At 35.3% G+C, this 22,147-nt stretch overlaps 1 protein-coding gene across 2 annotated transcripts in view; it reads left to right on the top strand.

The window, feature by feature from the left end:
• HACD1 (3-hydroxyacyl-CoA dehydratase 1) overlaps nucleotides 1–16,802 on the top strand; it is a 414,828-nt gene extending 398,026 nt beyond the window's left edge. Inside the window, exon 7 of one of the 2 annotated variants that reach the window (XM_044067543.1) lies at nucleotides 16,358–16,802. In XM_044067543.1, coding sequence (XP_043923478.1) covers nucleotides 16,358–16,440 — 83 coding nt within the window. In that variant the 3' untranslated portion in view covers nucleotides 16,441–16,802. Of the gene's footprint in view, nucleotides 1–12,236; nucleotides 12,673–16,357 lie in introns of those variants that run through there. The other variant, XM_044067541.1, reaches the window with a different exon arrangement.
• The last annotated feature ends 5,345 nt before the right edge of the window (nucleotides 16,803–22,147 follow it).

The following is a 22,147-nucleotide window of genomic DNA, read 5'->3' as shown; positions in this document are numbered from 1 at the left end:
AGAAAAGGACACACATATGCTTACAAATGAGAATAGCTCTAGAAGGCACAGTGATAAACCTCATGTTGATAGTATGCAGCACATGGTTAAAAGAAACAGGCCCTAACACATGGCAGCAACTGTAATCCCTGCAGCACTCACTGGTAAACCCCAGAACTTTATAGCAAATTCCAAAGTTCACACAGTCTCAGTGAAGCATAAGAGTGAGTCAGGAAACTCAAAGCATGGGCCCCAATGCAGTTTCATTGCCAACTGTCGTAATTGTGGTGGAAGTCATGAATCTAAACTTTTGGTCAGCAATGCTACAAATGCAATAAATGGAATCATTTCCAAAGGTTTTGTAAATCAAAATGCCCAGATTATTTTATCAAAAAGGGAACATTTAGGAAACAAGTTAATCAGTTAGAGAGCTGCAACCCTACTCTTTATGTGGATAGTGTGTCAGTGCTTCGTGAAACAGTTAATGCATTACATTTAAGGACAAAGAATGAAGTATTTTGAACTGTTTGGATACATGGCAAACCCATAGAGCTCAAAGCTGATATAGGTTCCAAGTGCAATGTTATGTCAGCAGAAGCATTTTCTAGAGGGTGTCATGGTGAAAGGCTTGATTTGGCCAGATGTGTGAAGCTTGTTGCTTATGGAGGTGAAGAAATTCAAACTGAAGGTTCAGTAGTGCTTTCATGCTACTCTGCTAGAAGATGCTATGACTTGTTATTTTATGTGGTCAAGAGGCATGTCCAGTCATTATTGGGGCTCAGAGACAGTTTGAAAATTGGACTGCTTTCATTTAATAGGGAAGTCCACCAAGTCAGCTTAAAAGGCTACTACTTTAATTTCACCCAGTACATTTTTTCTACCTATGCTGAATTTTTGAAGACAAACTAGGAAAACTTCCAGTTGTATACTCCATTTAGTTAGACCCAGAGGTCAGTCCAGTTATCAGGCCAGCACGTAAGGTACAATAGTCATGCAGGACAAAGTTAAAGCTGAGCTAGATTTAGAGTTTTTAAATTGTCCATAACAGTTTTAAAAAATGTATTTGTCATAATGAATCAAGGGAAGCACTTTTCAGTTTTACTTATAATAGCAATCTCCATCAAATGTTAATATTTAATATTATATCTATTAATGTCAGTGAGTTGAACAACCCCATGAAAAGTGGTGCCAACAAATATTTAATGTTACATAAAACAGATTTTGCATTAATTCAGGAATCTCACTTAGTAACAGAATATCTAAACAAATTAACCCTTAAGGATTGTAAGATTTTGGTAAGTTTAAACTACAACCACAAGAGAAGAGGTGTCCTAATTGTACACAGAAAATCAATGAGAATTCCAGTAATAGTTGACTCATACTCAAGAAATGATGGTATGCTTACTTTAGTTATACTAAAACTAGATAAAAAGATGTACACTTTTGCAAACACCCACTGGATACTGGGTATTGGAACTAAAACTGGGAAAAAACATTTAAACACCATGACATTAAAGTCTAAAGGTGAGTTACTATTAGTAGGTGATTTTAATTGTATGTTGTCCTCCATGGATACAACAAGCTCTAAGCCCTTCAAGATGTCCACTGTTGCCAAGCACTCGAACAACTACATAAAAGACAGAAACATAATTGACATTGACAGTATAAAAATATTACCCCCGCCTGAAGTATTCCCACAAATCTTATAGATTTGCCACACAGACCAACACAGACCAAGTCTTTGTAACCAGTTCTTTACTGGCCAAAACTAATAATGTAATACTGACATCACGCCCTATGTCTGACCACAATACACCTTAAACTTCTGCCAAAGACTACCTGCTCATGTAGTAACAGTGCAAGGATTTAAAGATTTTTTTCTAGATGAAATAAAGCTTTACCTGGACGTCAATAATAATGGAGAGATTTCAGATATTATCATATAGGACACTTTAAAGGTAGTCTTACATGGTAAAGTCAAAAGTTGGTATATAAATAAAAGGAAAGAGTGGGATAAAAAACTGGTAGACATGCAAAAAGATATTGATGGACTAAAACTAAAACTTACATCAAATGACAAATCTGCATTAGCTGACATATGTGAACTGAATAAGGAATATCAGGATATCATGCAGCATTAAATTATCAATAAATCTGGAGAAATCAGGTTACAGTCCTACTCAATCTGAAGAGTATGCACAGGATTGGGATTAGATCTAAACATTTAAATGAAAAAGTCATATAAAAGAAATAATATACACTAGAAATAATCAGACTATCAAAGTTACAGATCTAAAAAATATCGGATTATATTTTAAAAACCATTACAAGAATATTAATAATAATAACTCATCTACAAGTGATAACAAAAGTATAGACAACTTTCTTGCTAATAATATTCAAAAGAAGCTGTCCAAACACAATATTAAAAACATAGATAAACCCTTTTCCTTTAAAGAATTAAAGGAACAAGTACAAACTCTTAAGACAAAAATGGCACATGGGCTGGATGGTCTAATTCTGGAATTTTACAAACTTTTACCTAATAACATCTTGAAAATCTTACTCAATGCATTCCAAGAATTTAAAACTACAGCAAACATCCCTCCCTCATGGAAATATTCTATTATCTCTCCCATCTTAAAACCAATAAAGATCTCAACCTTTGAACGTCATACAGACCAATTTCTTTGCTTAACATTGATTACAAGATATTCATGTCTATCTTAGCAAACAGACTAAATAATATTCTTTCAATATTCATTCATGAAGAACAAACTGTATTTATCAAAAACAGAAATGTACAAGACAATGTAATTAGATTGCTGTCCTTTAATAGACTTAGCAAACAAGAAAAAAATGAGTTTTCTGTTTTAAGCCTTGATATAGATAAAGCTTTTGACTCCCTAAGTTGACCATATCTGTTTAAAGCTCTGCAGAAATACAATTTCTCCCCAAACTTTATAGGATTAATTAAAAAACTATATGAAAAGTCCATAACCTATGTAAAGATTGGATCTTATCTATCTAGCCCATTCAAAATACTAAACATGGGTGCCCCCTCTCCCCATTAATTTTTGCCCTGGCTATTGAGCCTTTTGCAAATTATGTTAGAAATAATGACAACATTAAAGGATATAAAGTGTCAGACAAATTATCCCCCAAGATACAACTGTTTGCTGATGACCTACTAATAATTTCTAATGATACTGAAAATTCGATAGGTCACCTATTACATACTCTAGATGCCTTTGAAAACATCTCTGGTCTACAATTCAATCCCAACAAAACTCAAGCACTTCTAGTGAATAAAAATGTTACTATGAAATTTAGATCAAAAAGAGACAAACTGGGAGGGCACACATATTAAATATCTAGGTATCATTATTGAATCTAATTATAAAAAATCACTCACATCTAATTACCAACAACTTATAAACTCAATTACAAGTCTAACTGACAGTTGGAACAAACTCTTCTTCACATTTGAAGACAGACTAATTTTAATTAAATGATACTGTTAGTTAAAATCTTATTAATTGGCTAAGCTCTAATAATTCCCATACCTGTCCAAATTAAACAGAAAATTAATAATGTATTACTCAGTTTCCTTTGATATCCACCAACAAACAAGAATTTCTTTTCTCTGGCACACCACAAGCTGGGATGAAGGAGATATAGAGTTTCCAACTATTATTTTTTATTTAAACTCTGCATTTATTAACATGGTGTTGCTTTAGAATAATCCTTCTTATACATCATATTGGAAATCAGTACATGAAACCTTACTTCTTAATAGTAATAGGACATTGCTTGAACCATATACTCAAATACATACAAACATCATTATATGGATTTTAAAAATAAACATTCAAAGTAAAAAGTCAAAACTTGTTCTTACACCTCTTATAAACCAGATATTGCTGTTGTTTAAATAGCTTATATTTTCTAATTAATTAATTAAACATTTATTAATAATCATGTTTCATATTGCCTACACAAATGAATGTTTGATATCTTTTGATACTCAGAAAATGATAGAATTTAAGAAGGGGTGACTTATTATAGTGGAATCAGTTTCTCTCAGCTAATAAAATATGCTCTGCAGACTATTTTATCAGCAGATATAGTCTGCAAAATTGCAGTTGGCTGGACATCCAAACTTGTAAGCATTTTATTCATATTACACTCATACCCTTATTAGAGGCATACAATTAGAGTAACTTAAAAATATTGGATCTCAACTATCATTAATAGCTCACCCAATAACACTTCATAAATATCTGTTATTTATAAAATTCTCAGAAATGATTTTAGCAAAACAGATGTTTCTTTTTGGAATTATTCAAGTGAAGTTAATAAACAAGTATTCTCAGAAAAAGATAAAAAAAATCTTTGATTACAGTCAGTGAAGGAATCCATATCTTCCCTGTTCTGGCATGTATACACATGGAAATTTTTACATACATGTTTTTTCACCACACATAGACTAGCAATAATGTACTTAGAAAGATTAAATTAAATGCTGGAGATGTGGACACCCTAATGCTGACTGGATATATATGGTTGTTAATTGCAAAATAATTTCCCCATTTTGGTTAGACTGTACGTATATTTGTAAAGCTCTATGGAATGACAACTGTATAATTTCTGACTCCCTTATCCTTTTTCAATGTTCATGTTATTGAAGCCATTCCTAAAAAATACATTTTTACTATGGTTTATCCTCTCTATAGCAAAGAAAATTGTTACTAAAATTGGAAATCCCAATCTACTCCTGTCTTTAAAGTTGAGTTTATTCATCTTGTGAAATACATTTGTAAGAATGAGATTGCTGCTATAAAAGCAAGGACTAACAACATAACACATCATTTAATTGCTTGAACAAAATTGTCTAGTCTGTTAGAGAAAAATTAAGTGTTCTCCTATGTATATTGCTTTTTTAATTGTTATAGACAGTGTATATAGTTTATTTGTTTTTTTATTGTTACTATACTGTTAAGTTATTGTGTTATAAAATGAATAAAAACATTTTGGAAAAAAAACAAGTAGCCCTGAGTACCCGCAGTCAAGTGGTTTGGCAGACTGTGCAGTTCAAAGTGCAAAACTGTTACTTGAGAAATCAGAACAATATAATAGTGATGTTTTCCTGACTCTCTTGAATCTCATAAATGTTCCTTGTGATAAACATCTTGGTTCACCTGCTCAGAGACTTCTGCCAAGACAAACCAGAACCACATTACTAATCAGTAGTCAATTGTTGGTTCCATGTGTCAAGAACAACAACTCAATGAAAGCCAATCTGTTGAAGAAGCGTTTAACCTAGAAGTCTTACTACGATAAAATCAGCAAACCGCTCAATCCATTACAAGAAGGAGAAGTGGTAAGGATGCAAACATCCAGAGGTTATGATTGAATTGGTGTCATGAAGAATATTTGCCCAGAGCCGAGATCATACATAGTGGAATCACAAGGAGCAGAATTTAGGCAGAATCAGCAACATTTAAGACTGGTGTCTGAGCCTATACCACAGCACATACCCTGTGAGAAAGACTCTTTATCTCAGAGTGAGTTGTCCATTGTTCAAGTTCCAGAGGAAATTTCAGACAATATTCCCATTCCTGTGATGAATCCAGAAGTTCTTGATATGAGTTGTTCACCAAAGGCTGTCTTTGTTGCTAAATTTGGTCTAAATTGTTATGTTACGAGATATGTATGCATCTCTAAAACTGTAACAGATACAAAACAACTTGGACATGAACACTGTGTTTTGTTTCTAAAGTCTATAGTAATGCATGTGTAGCTGTAATATTGTTTTTGAAAAGGGCAATCTTTTTAAGAGGGAGGATGTAGACCAATGTGCATGTATGTACCTTTAAGAAGCTATCCAAGGGCTTGTACAAGTGTATAAATACTGAGCATGTGCAAGCCTGACTGCCATTTTGTAGTTAGCTGTTGAGATGTAAGCATGTATGTATGTAAGGTCTGTCTGTTAACCAGTGTGTTTATATTTTATGATGCTGCTATCCATCCTGATGTGTTTTTATGTATTAAAGCATCTAAACAAAATACCCAGCCTGCTTGACATCTATGTTAGAGAGGGACGAGTGACACTTAGTGTAAATAAAAGGAAAGCTCTGAAACATTTACAATCTGATGACACCATTGTCATCAAAGAAGCTGATAAAGGTGGCCCTGTGGTCGCAATGGACTGGGACTATTATTTTAGTTCCATGAGTCACATGTTAAATGATGAGAATGTATATAAGAGAGTTGACCTGAGTGATGTTGATCAAATGATCTTAAGAGGGCAGAATACATTCTATGCTAAGTAGAGTCATTGACCTTGATCTAGTTAACTATTCTGTAATAGATTCCCCTATGATTCCTAACATACAAGGTCTCGCCAAGATCCAGAAGGATCCACTATACCCACCATTCAGAGCAATTGTTGCTGGGCATAATTGGTGTAAACAGCCTCTTTCCATATACATAGAGAATCATATTATACCTGTTTTTGGATAGAAATCAGTATTTTTGAAGGACTATAAGCAATTTTTGATTGATTTATGTAAGTTTATGAAAGGATGGGAAGGGAAAGTGTATGATTTATTATTGGTTACTTTGGACATTTGTTCCTTGTTTATGGTCATACCGAACATGATTGGAATTGAAATGCTTAAAAATATTTACTGAGTTACAGTTCCTATGAATGCAAATTTGTTGACCTGATTTACCTTTTGATGGAGTTAGTTCTTGAGAACAATGTTTTTCTATTTGACCATTATGTGTTTTTGCAGAAAGATGGGGTAGCCATGGGAACATCTAGTGCAAACAGCTAAGTAAACATGGTGATGGGCTGTATGGGAAGAGGAAACCTTTTTGAGGTTCCTGAGGTTGCGACAGGTGGTCTTTCATAGATGCTTTGTAAATGACCTCTTCCTTCTTTGGGAGGGAGGTGAAGATGAATTAGCATAATTTCTTGATTTCTTAAATACTAGCACTTCCTTTCTTGGGTTTAGTATGAAAAAGTCTCATGAGGAAATTGACTTTTTAGATGTCAGAATTTATTGTAAACCCAATAGGTGTTTTAGCACCATTGTACATAGGAAGGAATGCCACAGCAACACTTTATTACACAGAACAAGCATGCACCTTAAACACATCTTTAAGAATATGGCGAAGGGGCAAGGTATAAGAATATCAAGGCTGAATGCTGAAGATGATAAATTCATGGCTGAGCTTAATGAACTAAGGATGAGATTTGAGGAGAGAGGGTATAATGGTCATGAAGTTGACACTTCACTCAGTGAAGCAATTGCTCTCAGACCCACCAAGGCCAAGCCCTATTTTTCTGAACCTAGTGATCACCTTGCTGTTACTGTAGCTTGTAAGAAAGACATGGTTCATATCCCGATTAATGTAGCTACAGAAATGATAAAGAAATACTGGCCAGTTCTAGTTAGTAATCCAGATATAAAGGATGTAGTAGGGGATAGACAATATTTTTCTTTTAAAAACAAGAAATCTGTTAAACAACTATTGTGCTATCCAAGGAGCAGAACACATAGTTTACCTTTAGAAAGCACTTTTCTGACAGTCCCATGCCTTAAATGTAATTTTTGGGTGTGCATTGATTCTTCAGGATCATTTAAGCACCCTGATACCGGGAGAGTGTTTACCTTTAAGGATGAAGCCAACATTAATTCATTTAATGTGGTTTACTTAGCCTTTTGCAGCCAATGTTTGTCCTTCTATGTGGGGAAGACCAACAGGCGGGTCAGGAACAGGATAAGGGAACATATATATACGACATTAGGACTGGCAATGCTACTAATGCCTTGGCTACGCATGTAGCTGGTGATCTAACACACACTCTTAATTTTGTGGTTATGGAAAAGATTGTAGTGAATGAACATGGAGGGGATATCAGGAACTTAACTGAAGTATTGGAAACAAGGTGGATCATTAGATTAAGGGAAGATGCTGGCAGGGGTCTGAATGATAAGATTCCGTTGAAACCCCTACTCAAAGCCAGATCTTTACATAAATAATAACTATTTTTGGACATGCCTTATATATGTTTTTATATATGTATTTTTATTTTTATAATAAGCATCTGTATGAATGTTTTTTTATTTAGCACCATTATGCACTTTTTTCTTACAATGTTTTTCTTGTGTTATTTTACTGTGCTGTGTCTTTAAATCAGCAGGCTAATTTTCTCATAGCTCTTTTAAGGTTACTTTGTTACTAGGGTATTGATATATTATTTTATGTGATTGGCTAAACATTATTGGGTTCCCTATTTAATACAAAGCAATGCTTGGCTTGGTTTTAATGTCTGAAGAAGCAGCATTTTTTAATTACTGCAAAAGCACTTATGTACTATTAAATTTCCTAATATTAACCGCACTTGAAGTTTTATTTTTCACTGCCACTTTGTCTTGGTTCACTACTATGTATTTTTGGATTTACTTCTTTTTTCGAGTGAATGATTCATCCTTTTTTGCCTTGACTGTTATGTATATATATATATATATATATATATATATATATATATATATATATATATATATATATATATATCTTTCCTGCATGCAGAGTAGCTACTAGGTACTTCCTGATTCTGAGGCAAACAGCTTGTAGTGGATAGACATTTTTCTGCAGTGTGCAGTAGAGCTCAACACATGAAGTGACACAAACTGTAGCACACTGAATGAGTCACTCATTCATACAATCAGACAATAAAATCAATTCATACAATCAGACAAAATCAATAACTAACTACATGCATTTATGTGCAAATAAAATTACTAAAATAGAAATGAAACTGGATATGATTCCTAATAAAGTTCATAACGCTTGGCATACAGTGTATTAACAGTGATAGAGCACAATAATTAATTCTAGCATGGAATGATCACTTCTTCTTCTTCTTTCAGCTTTTTCCCGGTTAGGAGTTGCCACCGCGGATCACCTGTCCGCTCATGATTGGCAGTGGAGTTTTACTGTGTTGAGTTGCCAGCCCGGCGCCCAACCCTCCACAGAAGGCACACACATGCACGCACTCATGCCTAGGACCAGTTTAGAGTGTCCAATCCACCGACAGCATGTCTTTGGGATATGGGAGGAAACTCACACGACCACAGGGAGGACATGCAGACTCTGCACAGAAGGCAGCCTAGCTGAGGATCAAACTGGAGAACCTCTTGCTGTGAGGCAACAACGCTAACCGCTGCACCTGTTAGGGATGAAAACAAGAGGCAAGCAAATTACCACAATGATAGGCTTGAGCAAGTATATTTGTGTGTGTATGTTGTACATCAACTGAATTAGTGCTGGAATGAAAAATTCTCATTGAACTGAATCAGCTTCTCAGAGGGGCAGACGCTCCACCTGTATTTGGGATTAGGTATTCTGGAGGGTGTAATTTCTCTGAGTGTTTTAGATTTCTAAAACCATGATGGGAATGGACCCCATTCCTAATTTAGGATATAATTAGAGATCATGAAATCGGTATTGTTTCAGTATTTGATGTTTGCTAAGAGTGCTGATCTTAACATCCGCAATGTGCCCAGAATTGTTTCCTTTTCTAATTCATATGGGGTTACGTGTATTGATGGCATATTGTAGTATAATTGTAAACTCTTTTTTATTAAACCCGCTGCTTCCATTACTATTCAAACTGGTAGGGTATCTTTCTTCTGCATGGCTCTCATTTCTGCTTGCAAATCCCAGTATTTTTGACTTTGTGACTTTCTGTATGTAAGACTGTAATTACTGGGTGTAGCAGATTCTATAACCAATGCTACTTTTGTCTTTTTCCATGGACTACTATATCTGTTTTAATCATTCATATTTTGAACTGTTGTTAATGGATGATCTCATAGGATCATAGAATGATACTAGGCTATTGGACCGGAGGCCCTTATAAGCTTAGCCAAGAATTTTTCATATATTCCCACAAAGTCAGCACATGTTTTCCCTGTCCAGGAGGGACACAGGTGGGATCCCAGGGCTGTATTTTCTGCTTCCCATCCAGATATTGTTATCCTGTGAATAAAGCTGTGTTTTTCCTATTCTATTTGGATTATTGACTACAATTTCCTGTATGGGAGTAGTACCTGTGGATTTCATTTCATTGTTGGATCGCTGACTACGATTTCCTTCATTTGGAGTAGTACCTATGACATTTGGAGTATAACATTAAGCTTCTTTGAGTTACAACAATACTGCGTAGCCGTTTGTGACAGCGTTTCATGGTGATTGAAGTCTTCTAAAGTATTTATTACTGAACTTTATTCACATTTGCTTATAATTTATTGCTGACCTTTCATCTTTTCCCAAATATTTATACACTCCCTCCTGCTCATCTTCCTTTATATCACATTCCTGTCCCAGGTGGATATTTTGTTTGTGCTGCAGCTTTTCTGCTTCAAATGTTGCTTTTCACATGCATCAAGACCAAATGTCATTGTTATATCATCTGAAAAAGTTTTAACCATTTGTAGTTATGTTTCAAACTCCTCATATGATGAACTGCACAATTTTAAGTCACCCACAAAAAGTAAATGCAAAGTCTTTAAACAATGTTCGAGTCTAGGAGCCAAATTGTAACCATGACCTAATCTTTTAAGTAAACAGCTTAATGGGTTAGGTAATACCTAGTGGTAAGCCAGACTGCTTATAGTACTGATTTTTATATGCAGGTGGAGATGTACTGCAGGTTATGGAGTTGGAGGGGAAGTCTGCAATCATGCGCATGAATGATTTGGCATAGTATAAGTAATCCCATTGTGGGCTAGTGGTCCAGCAAACCCATCTATCATCTTAGACAGGGAGATTGTAGTTATGACAGACATGTCATCATCTAGGTGAAGCACCTGTGCTGGAAAACTTCATGGCCTTGCAGCTTCATGTGCATGTCATACATGGCTTCCAGCCAGCAATACCAGGTTTGATGTACAGGTGGAGCTGCTGAGCTAAAGAACATCAGCAAGACTCAGCTGCCTCATCGAGTCTGTGGATACATTTGCTTTATTTATTTATTTAACATTTGTTAACTGGGAAAGTCCAACTTGGAACAAAGCCAATTTTCAGCAGAGGCCTGGGGAGAAAGGCTCCAGATGCATATCTTTGTAATGTGGGAGGAAACTGGACCACCTGGAGGAAACCCACACAAACACAGGGAGGGCATGCAGACTCCACACAGAAGGCACCCCAGCTGGGAATCGAACCAGAGAACTTCTTGCTGTGAGGAAAAAACTCTACTGCTGCACCACTGCACTGTCCTGCTATGGGCTATGCTCAAAATATATAATGAGATTTAATGGCCTATAATGTTATAAAATCATACCACTTATTTCTGGCATAAAGAGAATCCAGTCAATTCCATACATGAGGTATTGAACTACACACTGGTTGCCTCCCTTATGACATCATCAGAAAGTGTCACCAGATGACAAAATCAGGAAGTAACTGTACAGAAGCTCAGTATACAGCACATAAAAACATGTTTTTTTTTTAATGTTTGGAGAGTTCCCCAATACTTCTTCACTAGGTGAATTAGAACTATACTGGTCACACAATACTTTTATAATATATGAATCAGGACAACAGTGACTCTACCCTCAGATACTTCTTCATTGGGTGAATTATCAATGTGGTGACCCCTCTAGACTGTTCTTTACTATATGAACTACAAGCTTGCATTTTAAGTCTGCATGTCCATGTCAGAATAATCCACTGATCTAAATTTGCATTTTATTGCATTATGTGTCTCTCTCAGGTTATTTATTGATCTAGATCTATATTTTATTATACTTGAATATATTATTGGTTAGCCAGTGAACATCTGATTAAGAGACTCAGTTGTCTTAAATGCTTGGGCACACTTTTACTTAATAGCATTGTATTACTTGTGCTGATCCCAGTTTAACTGATTTTATTTAATTTATGCATTTATAGCAATGTGTGGGTTAGATTAAGTCCAACTAAGTAAAGTCCATTTGCAGAAGGAATTTGTCAAAAAATAATATGAAAATTAAAGAAAAAATAAAGAAATAACTTCTTCTCAGCTGGTATCTCTCCTTTAAGGTACGTGTTGGCTAACTGTAGCCATGGTGTTTCTACCACATATGAAATTATTTTATCCTAAAACACAAAACAAAAATTAAAAATATGACATAAATCTGTTGACGCATTCCATTATTAGTGACCTGTTTTAATATCGTTTTGTTTTCTTTGCTGCCAAGTATTTCCACAGCTGTATCTTCACATGTTTCGCCAGAGAAGAAGGGTGCTACATGGGGAAGTGATTGTAGAAAAAGAGGATTAACCCAGCTGCATAATCCTAATCCTATTCCAAAGATGACAAGAATAAGCATCACAAAATTATGAGATTAAAACCCTGAATGAATACATGGAGCAATAACAAAAGCAGAACACAAGTGACATTTGACTGGATCTGTCTTGTACAGTTTTGTTTTGGATTGCAGGTACAAAATGTAAAAGTTAATGATGAAGGCTTTTCGAATGGACACATCCTGTGACATTTCCATTGTTATGACTACTTCTGAAGACACAGCATATACTACAACTTAAATGATATTATAATACAGGCAAGATGAGTCGAAGCATATTTTCTGCTCTTAAAAGAACAGTACAATCAGAATAAAACTTCACTGAATGTGGTGTTCTTGACCACCATTTCAGAGCAGATTTGGATGTTACCTTTGAGATTGTGGACGTATGTGAAGAAGGTCTTGTGATTGTCTTTAGTGGATGTGGCCAATTTGGACTCAAAGTTAGCCTTAGAAGATTTCACCAGTGACCTTATTTGCTTGTTCAGACAAAGGAGAGATTGCTTCCAACTTGGCACCTGCTCCTTCTTGGTCGTGGAAAGCATTTTTTTTCCTTTTATTATAGAGTTTGTTTATTGCAGCTGCCCACCAGACAGGTTCCTGAAGAAGATGATTTAGTCCTGTCAGGTATTGCTGAGTCCATGCAGCTATGCAGTTGCGCATATAGTTTTTTTGGTGTAGGCTTGGACATTAGTGCTAGTTCCAACTGAAGGGATGGTAGCTGTAAAGCTGCTTATACCTGCTCTCAGGAAATTGTAGTCAGATTTGGAAGTTTTTTTTTTGTTTGACCCTGACAAGGGGGAGGGGGGGGTCTGGGGAGATGGTGACTTCAAAAGTGATTGCTTTAATGTTGGATCTTACCAAGGAGGATGGCACTGTGAGAGTGCTACAGTGGCTACTCATGTTGGTTAGTACCAGGTCCAGGATATTTTAACCTCTCATGGGGGTGTCAACCAGCTGATCCAATGCATTGGTACTGACAAAGTCGGGGAATCCCTGGGCATTCATGTTTGGGCTGGAATAGGTCTTCCACTCTATGGTTGGGTAGTTAAAGTCACCCAGCATCAGGGTAGAGGGTTGAATCTTGATGGATTCAAGTAAGTCCAGATAGGTGGAGTGGGTGTCCTGAGTCATGGTTGAGAGTCTGTAGCTAGCTATGATTTGAATAGGTGTTTTGTCAACAGTAAACTGCACTTGGAGTGTCTCCTGTGTGTCATAGCGTTTGACTAGCCTGAAGGTGTGTATATCTTTGATAAATAGTGAAACTGCACCTCCTTTGGCTAGATATGAATTTCATCATTCCCTATAATACTTTGTGGTTCACGTTTCTAATACTTCTCAGCTCTTCTATATTGTAGTGTTTGCACAATACCATTGTAGAAATCTTGCCACATTACTGTGCCTTTTAGTGTACAAAACCTGAGCCATGAGTGTATCATACCTGGAAGCAAGATGAGCAACTGCTTCTAGTCCTGTTTTATAGAATCTGCATTTATCTGTTTCTCCCATATGTTCAATGGACTTCATAAATCAACATTTACATAGTCCACTATCCATGGGCTACCATTATTAGTCTTTTGTCCTTTGGTTTTAATTCACCTCTCCTTAGCCAGTCCTGTGTCAAATTGTGGTCAGCATGAGGTTCTTCCAGTTGATGTCTACATTTGCCACAATATTTGTAGGTTTTCCAACTTTTTTATTCTCATCAGATCCTTCTCCTTATATTGGCACATCCAGTTACTGTCTGATTTTTTTCTATTTCTGGTTTAATTTCCATTCCCACTTTATTCAGAAATGCTTCTGCTAAACTAAGTAAAGATGTGATCTTAGACTTCTTCTCATTTTTTTAACTTTATGCATGTAGGCAATCAGCATGAGGAATATAAAATCTTGATACATTTTTGCATATCATTTGATAATCATACTTTTTAGCACCAATCAATCACCACAAAGTTGTAAGTTAGAACATAATGATACCATTGATTTATAGCTTGAACTTTATTCTTGGATGTCAATGCAGCTTTTAATATTAGAGTTAGTCTTCTAAAGTATTTATTACTGAACTTTATTCACATTTGTTTATAATTTATTGCTGACCCTTCATCTTTTCCCAAATATTTATACACTCCCTCCTGCTCATCTTCCTTTATATCACATTCCTGTCCCAGGTGGATATTTTGTTTGTGCTGCAGCTTTTCTGCTTCAAAGGTTGCTTTTCACATGTATCAAGACCAAATGTCATTGTTATATCATCTGAAAAAGTTTTAACCATTTGTAGTTATGTTTCAAACTCCTCATATGATGAACTGCACAATTTTAAGTAACCCACAAAAAGTAAATGCAAAGTCTTTAAACAATGTTGGAGTCTAGGAGCCAAATTGTAACCATGACCTAATCTTTTAAGTAAACAGCTTAATGGGTTAGGTAATACCTAGTGGTAAGCCAGACTGCTTATAGTACTGATTTTTATATGCAGGTGGAGATGTACTGCAGGTTATGGAGTTGGAGGGGAAGTCTGCAATCATGCGCATGAATGATTTGGCATAGTATAAGTAATCCCATTGTGGGCTAGTGGTCCAGCAAACCCATCTATCATCTTGGACAGGGAGATTGTAGTTATGACAGACATGTCATCATCTAGGTGAAGCACCTGTGCTGGAAAACTTCATGGCCTTGCAACTTCATGTGTATGTCATACATGGCTTCCAGCCAGCAATACCAGGTTTGATGTACAGGTGGAGCTGCTGAGCTAAAGAACATCAGCAAGACTCAGCTGCCTCATCGAGTCTGTGGATACATTTGCTTTATTTATTTATTTAACATTTGTTAACTGGGAAAGTCCAACTTGGAACAAAGCCAATTTTCAGCAGAGGCCTGGGGAGAAAGGCTCCAGATGCATATCTTTGTAATGTGGGAGGAAACTGGACCACCTGGAGGAAACCCACACAAACACAGGGAGGGCATGCAGACTCCACACAGAAGGCACCCCAGCTGGGAATCGAACCAGAGAACTTCTTGCTGTGAGGAAAAAACTCTACTGCTGCACCACTGCACTGTCCTGCTATGGGCTATGCTCAAAATATATAATGAGATTTAATGGCATATAATGTTATAAAATCATACCACTTATTTCTGGCATAAAGAGAATCCAGTCAATTCCATACATGAGGTATTGAACTACACACTGGTTGCCTCCCTTATGACATCATCAGAAAGTGTCACCAGATGACAAAATCAGGAAGTAATTGTACAGAAGCTCAGTATACAGTACATAAAAACATGTTTTTGGAGAGTTCCCCAATACTTCTTCACTAGGTGAATTAGAACTATACTGGTCACACAATACTTTTATAATATATGAATCAGGACAACAGTGACTCTACCCTCAGATACTTCTTCATTGGGTGAATTAGCAATGTGGTGACCCCTCTAGACTGTTCTTTACTATATGAACTACAAGCTTGCATTTTAAGTCTGCATGTCCATGTCAGAATAATCTACTGATCTAAATTTGCATTTTATTGCATTATGTGTCTCTCTCAGGTTATTTATTGAGCTAGATCTATATTTTATTATACTTGAATATATTATTGGTTAGCCAGTGAACATCTGATTAAGAGACTCAGTTGTCTTAAATGCTTGGGCACACTTTTATTTAATAGCATTGTATTACTTGTGCTGATCCCAGTTTATGAAACTGATTTTATTTAATTTATGCATTTATAGCAATGTGTGGGTTAGATTAAGTCCAACTAAGTAAAGTCCATTTGCAGAAGGAATTTGTCAAAAAATAATATAAAAATTAAAGAAAAAATAAAGAAATAACTTCTTCTCAGCTGGTATCTCTCCTTTAAGGTACGTGTTGGCTAACTGTAGCCATGGTGTTTCTACCACATATGAAATTATTTTATCCTAAAACACAAAACAAAAATTAAAAATATGACATAAATCTGTTGACGCATTCCATTATTAGTGACCTGTTTTAATATCGTTTTGTTTTCTTTGCTGCCAAGTATTTCCACAGCTGTATCTTCACATGTTTCGCCAGAGAAGAAGGGTGCTACACGGGGAAGTGATTGTAGAAAAGGAGGATTAACCCAGCTGCATAATCCTAATCCTATTCCAAAGATGACAAGAATAAGCATCACAAAATTATGAGATTAAAACCCTGAATGAATACATGGAGCAATAACAAAAGCAGAACACAAGTGACCTTTGACTGGATCTGTCTTGTACAGTTTTGTTTTGGATTGCAGGTACAAAATGTAAAAGTTAATGATGAAGGCTTTTCGAATGGACACATCCTGTGACATTTCCATTGTTATGACTACTTCTGAAGACACAGCATATACTACAACTTAAATGATATTATAATACAGGCAAGATGAGTCGAAGTATATTTTCTGCTCTTAAAAGAACAGTACAATCAGAATAAAACTTCACTGAATGGGACGATCACAGCAGTGTATATTGTGAAATGTTTTGTTTGACTACAGTTAAGCTATTGTTTTCTTGCTTATGCTGCCATCTCTACTGCAGTATGTGTTTCAGATTAATCTTCATATTAAGACTTCTTCATGGTGCTCTGCTCACATCAGTAGTATGAATTTTAGACAACTGATTCAGCAAATAATGTTATACAGCTGATGTAAATTATAATAATTTTAATTAACGTATCAAATCAACACTAATAAATGCATCCATTATTTAGCAAACGGCAAATTAATTGGACTTTCAAAAATAGATTAGAAAGAAATTACAAATCAGCCTGCTTTGTTGCTGGGACACATTTTAAATGTTGTATGTAAAATAGATACCATATTTAAACGCGGATAATTGTTCTTGATGAGTAGAAACAATGTGCACAAGGTTGATGATTATGGCCTATTAGGCTTATGTCAGAACAAGCGACATCTTTATTTAGTGTTTAGCTGACAATCCCGGAGACTTCACTGGTGAGCAGGAGAAGAATAAGACCCCAACAAATCATAACACATATTAACATGGTGAGGCCCATGAGCCATTAAAATGCTGAATAACTAAATAGTACATTCAAAATAATATTTTCAGTAAGGTAATGATAGACTTTGCTAGTGCTTATTCCCTGAGTTACTCTCTTGAAAGGGATACAATAAAATCAGTGCAAAATCAGTCCTCTCAATGGAAGAATGGTTTTCCTTGTGAATGGAAAACTACTTATTGGATGTGCAGATGGGTGACAAACATATTTTCCTTTGTGTGCACTTGTGTAATAAAATAATGATTTTCCACGCAACAATTTAATCTGACTGAGCATGCACTGACATGATTTCATGTCTGAATGCATGCCAGTGTGTGTGTGTGTGTGTGTGTGTGTGTGTGTGTGTGTGTGTGTGTGTGAGTGTGTGTGTATGTGTGTCTGCCTCTCCTTCTAGAAACACTATCTATTTTAGTGTAACAGCAGTTTATGTTGAGATGAGTATTGCCATATTGAATGAGTTTGGTTAATATGAGATTTGAGATATCCTACCTCAGTGAAATGACTTGGAATCCTTCATTTTAAAAAAGTCCAAAAACTAGACATACAAATTCAAAACACACTGTCCATCATCTACTTTACAAATCTTGATTGCACTGTTCATTTTAGAAACTGTCATTAAGATAATGTACACGTGCTTCCCTTACAAAACTCCAACAATGAATGCAAAATGATATTTCTCATGTCTTTACAAAACACTTTTATTCTGTGTAGCGACCAGTGCAGTTAATTTACAAATCTAATCTGGAATATGCAGACATATTATTCCTGGTCTTAATATTTTCCACACCAATAACTAGAAAAGATGGAGCTGTTTACTGAAACAGAGCAGAAGGTAGTCAAAATGCATGATAAGGAAAAAAATCTGATGTCATCATCAGAGATTACTATACCTGTTAAATTCCACTCTATAAGATTCTAGAAGGTAAACATTTCCATTTTAATTTATTGAACAGTGATAAAGGAAAACTAAATTTAGCAAAATCTATTGGTGCATTTTACCTGCATTGTGAAATTTTATAAACTGGAACAAATGCTGAAAAAAATTACATCAGCTGTGGCATTACATCGTGAAATGCTATATGAAGAACATGGGAGAAGTACTAAAACTGTTGTCATGTTATGAATTATTATAGTTATAAGTAAAAAAATTAATGTCTTCTTAAGTAACACTATATAGTATGTTGGCCTATAAAGCATTTTGGTAAATAATGCACTAATTTCATGATAAATGTTGAATAGGCCTTTTTTTGCCTAATTTATGATTATTTTATTAAACAAAAGTTTATTACAGTGTATGAACTGTGGCAGATGTTATAATAGACAAATAACCTTCCCCTGTTTATGCATTAAAATGCTTTTACTCATATCCTGACTTTCACACATCTAAGGATATGTTCATGGCATTAATATAATCCACCAAAAACTACAACAGAACACAGGGTTTCCATGAAGACTATGGCATAACATTTGATTACAGAAATAGTAAATTTAAAAGGAATATTTCTTAGGCATATCACATATAGTATTCTTTATCAGCACATACAATATTCGGGTTCATATTACATTATCGAATTGTTAACAGTTTGAATGTCATATGGTTGAACCCATATGATCGAACTTTTAACAATTTGAAAATGTAAAAAAATAAACAACACAAAACATCTGACCATTTTAAGCAGCCCCCCTGCACCCACACCTCCTCGCTCTATACCAACTCCGAGATCGCTCTACAGTGCAGGAAAGGGAAATCTTCCCATTCTGCACTGTACAGAGATCTCTGTTGAAACATTCGAACTGTTAAAAGTTCAACCGTATGGGTTCGACCATATGACATTCGAACTTTTAACAATTCAACAACGTGATATGTACCCCAATATTCAAATGGATGCATTTTATACAGCTGGCATAATGATTTTACTTTTCCAAATAATTTAGAGCCAAAACCTGTAAAATCTGAAAGAAATCAGACATATAGACATTCTATGGACATGTTATTTTTATATATAACATGGGTTTTAAGCAAGTGTGTTGGTTTTATGCCATCTGAATGAGAATTCTCAAAATTAAAAGTAAAGAGGATACACACACCCTACCTGGTCCCTGTACACAAACAACAAACCAAGATACAATACAAAATTCAGCACCAGAGAACATCTTCATTAATAATTTCTTCCAAATAACAAGACCAGCTAAAAGAACAAACCAGATGATGAAATTTGCTTTGGAAACTAGTTTTACTGCAACATCACTTTCTTCAGTTTTAATTTAGACCAAGGAAGGCATAATTGCACTGAAGCCAACTTACGCATTTGACGAAGTTTCATACATTTCATCCTTTTGACGGGTTTTGCCATTTTTGAAGAATTTAATAAAGAGGATTTTTACTTACTAAGGTCTGCCTCTGCGGAGTTTTGAATTTTGCATTAAATCCTATAACTTTCCCATATTACCCATACCCATAGGTGGAAATGCCATGTGTAAGTAAATGAATGAGTGTGTGCATATGTGTGTGTTTGTGTTTGGGTGTATGCGTGGTGTGTGTATGTATTTATGTGTGTGTGTTTGCTTCTGGTGTTGGGATGATGCACTTCTAGGATTAGTTCCTCTGATCTGTATGGTCTGTGTGCCAGGATAGACACTGACTCCCTTGTACCTGATCTGGATTAAGTTGGTAAATGGAGAATAAATAAATGTATATACACTAAATGTATATTATTTTTATTTGATTTATTCATTAACTGTTTCAGAAAAATGACACTAAGTTTTGCTCTGTTTAAATTGCTATGTACGGCATGGTTCTGTAGAATGAATATGCAACAAAACATTAGTATACAGATTATAAACATATGCACACAAAGTCCACAGGCCTAGTGTTTACTTTTGTTTAGAGAATGGGCGATCTGTAGCTTGCATCCTGATGGAGAACAAATGTTTTCCAGCAGGGTATTAATATAGAAGCAATGCCCACTGAAAAATGAGTCCTCCACTTCGCAGCAGCATATCAAGCTGCTGTGGAGCTCAGACAGAAAAAAAACTAATGGCTGCCATTATTTTACACTCACTAAACAGCACTTCTGCTGTTTAGCAAGAGTAAAATGTAAAAAAAAGAAAATTAAAAGAAAAAAGTTTGTGTGTGTGTGTGTTTATGTCTGCTTCTGTGTTAGTGTATGTGTGCATGTGAGTGAAAGCGAAATCTATCAAGCTGTTATGTTACACCTACTAAGCAGGGTTTTTGCTGTATAATGAGTGCAAAAAAAAAAACAAACAGAAAAATGTGTATGTGTGTGCATGCATGTGTATGTACGTGTATGTGTGTTTATGTTTCTGTCTGTGTGTGTGAGTGAATGCATGAAAGCAGATGAGACTATGTGTGTATATATATGTGTGTGTGTGTGTGTTGTGTGTGTGTGTGTGTGTGTGAAAGCAGAAAGACTGTGTATGTATGTATGTATGTATGATAGAGACAGAGAGAGTGTGTGAACAGTGAGATTGATTGAGCTATTATGTACTGACAGTGCTGTTATACTCTGACATCAGAAACACTAGGATATCAGAATTGTGCTGTAATTACTGAGTCTAGGGGGAAATGGCACATTAAAACTCTAATAACAAACCTTCATTGTGGTGCCAACTGGTTATCCAGGTAACATCGCAATAAAATGTAAAGCAACTCTATAATGTCAAACCAGTGGTGCACCAGTAATCTAATATTAGAACAAGACTTAAGTTGCATCATAGAGTTAAAACACAGATGTAATAAAGTTTAATTTGAATAAAGGATGTGGTATCAGCAAGACATTTAAACTGTTGCTACGGCAGCATGCACTATGCAAGTAGTCAGAAGCCATCTTTATACCAAATTAAAATTCCCTGCTATAAAGTATTTTGTCTGTGAATAAAACTTTGTTTTAGGAGTCTGTATGCTGCCAAATGCCTTATCAACATATATGTATTAATTGCGGGGATTAAACTTATTTGAGGATGCATGAACTATCTGGCCACCATATGTCAGGTGTTCTGCCCAATGATGTGTTAGTTCTGTTGAGTTTCACCATTGCACCTTTTGTTTGCTTTTCTACCTTTCTGTGAAATTTAACATTTCTTAAAAGAGTAAACTGCACTTCAGATAAGGATATAAGAAGTAAAAGAAATGTAAATGTTTCCAAAGAGTTGGTAAAAATGCATTGGCCTTGCAGTAGTTTTTCCAAAAAATACAGATGTGCCTAAAAGCATGACTCTTTCAGGCAGAGTCCACATTAGCAAGCATTCTAATATTGAAATGAATGAAAACATCATACCCTTATGTTGCCAGCTATTGCTGACTTTAAATATTACTTCCTTAAATTCAGAAAAGACTATTTTACTATGTCAGAAAGCAAATTATAATGTTATAGGTAAGTTTACTCAGTAAAATTAAAAGCACATAGAATTTGTTTATAATATTATTAACCTAAAAAAATGTTCACATTACATCTATAACTCAGTTTGAAGGCAGCGCTGATTCTGTAAATCATAGAAAAGCACTAACATATATGGATTTATATTTGCTTAGACTGCACCATATTTAATTGCTTCATCTATTTAAATAGATTCCACTCCAGAGTAATGTTTCCTTAGCACCTACTTCAGTACCCTTCATTTTACCTGGTAACTAATTTACATAAAAAGAATACTCTAATGGCTAAGATATACGCTCTCAGCTGATATTCTTCTATCTGAATATTTAAATAATTTAACATGACATCTCTGCTAATGCTGTTTTATTTATTCTTAAGCTAGCTCA

This window comes from Protopterus annectens, chromosome 3.part1, assembly GCF_019279795.1.
Source record: "Protopterus annectens isolate FY-2018-M chromosome 3.part1, PAN1.0, whole genome shotgun sequence".
NCBI classification, from domain to species: domain Eukaryota; kingdom Metazoa; phylum Chordata; order Ceratodontiformes; family Protopteridae; genus Protopterus; species Protopterus annectens.
This window is presented reverse-complemented; position numbering and strand designations above follow the sequence as displayed.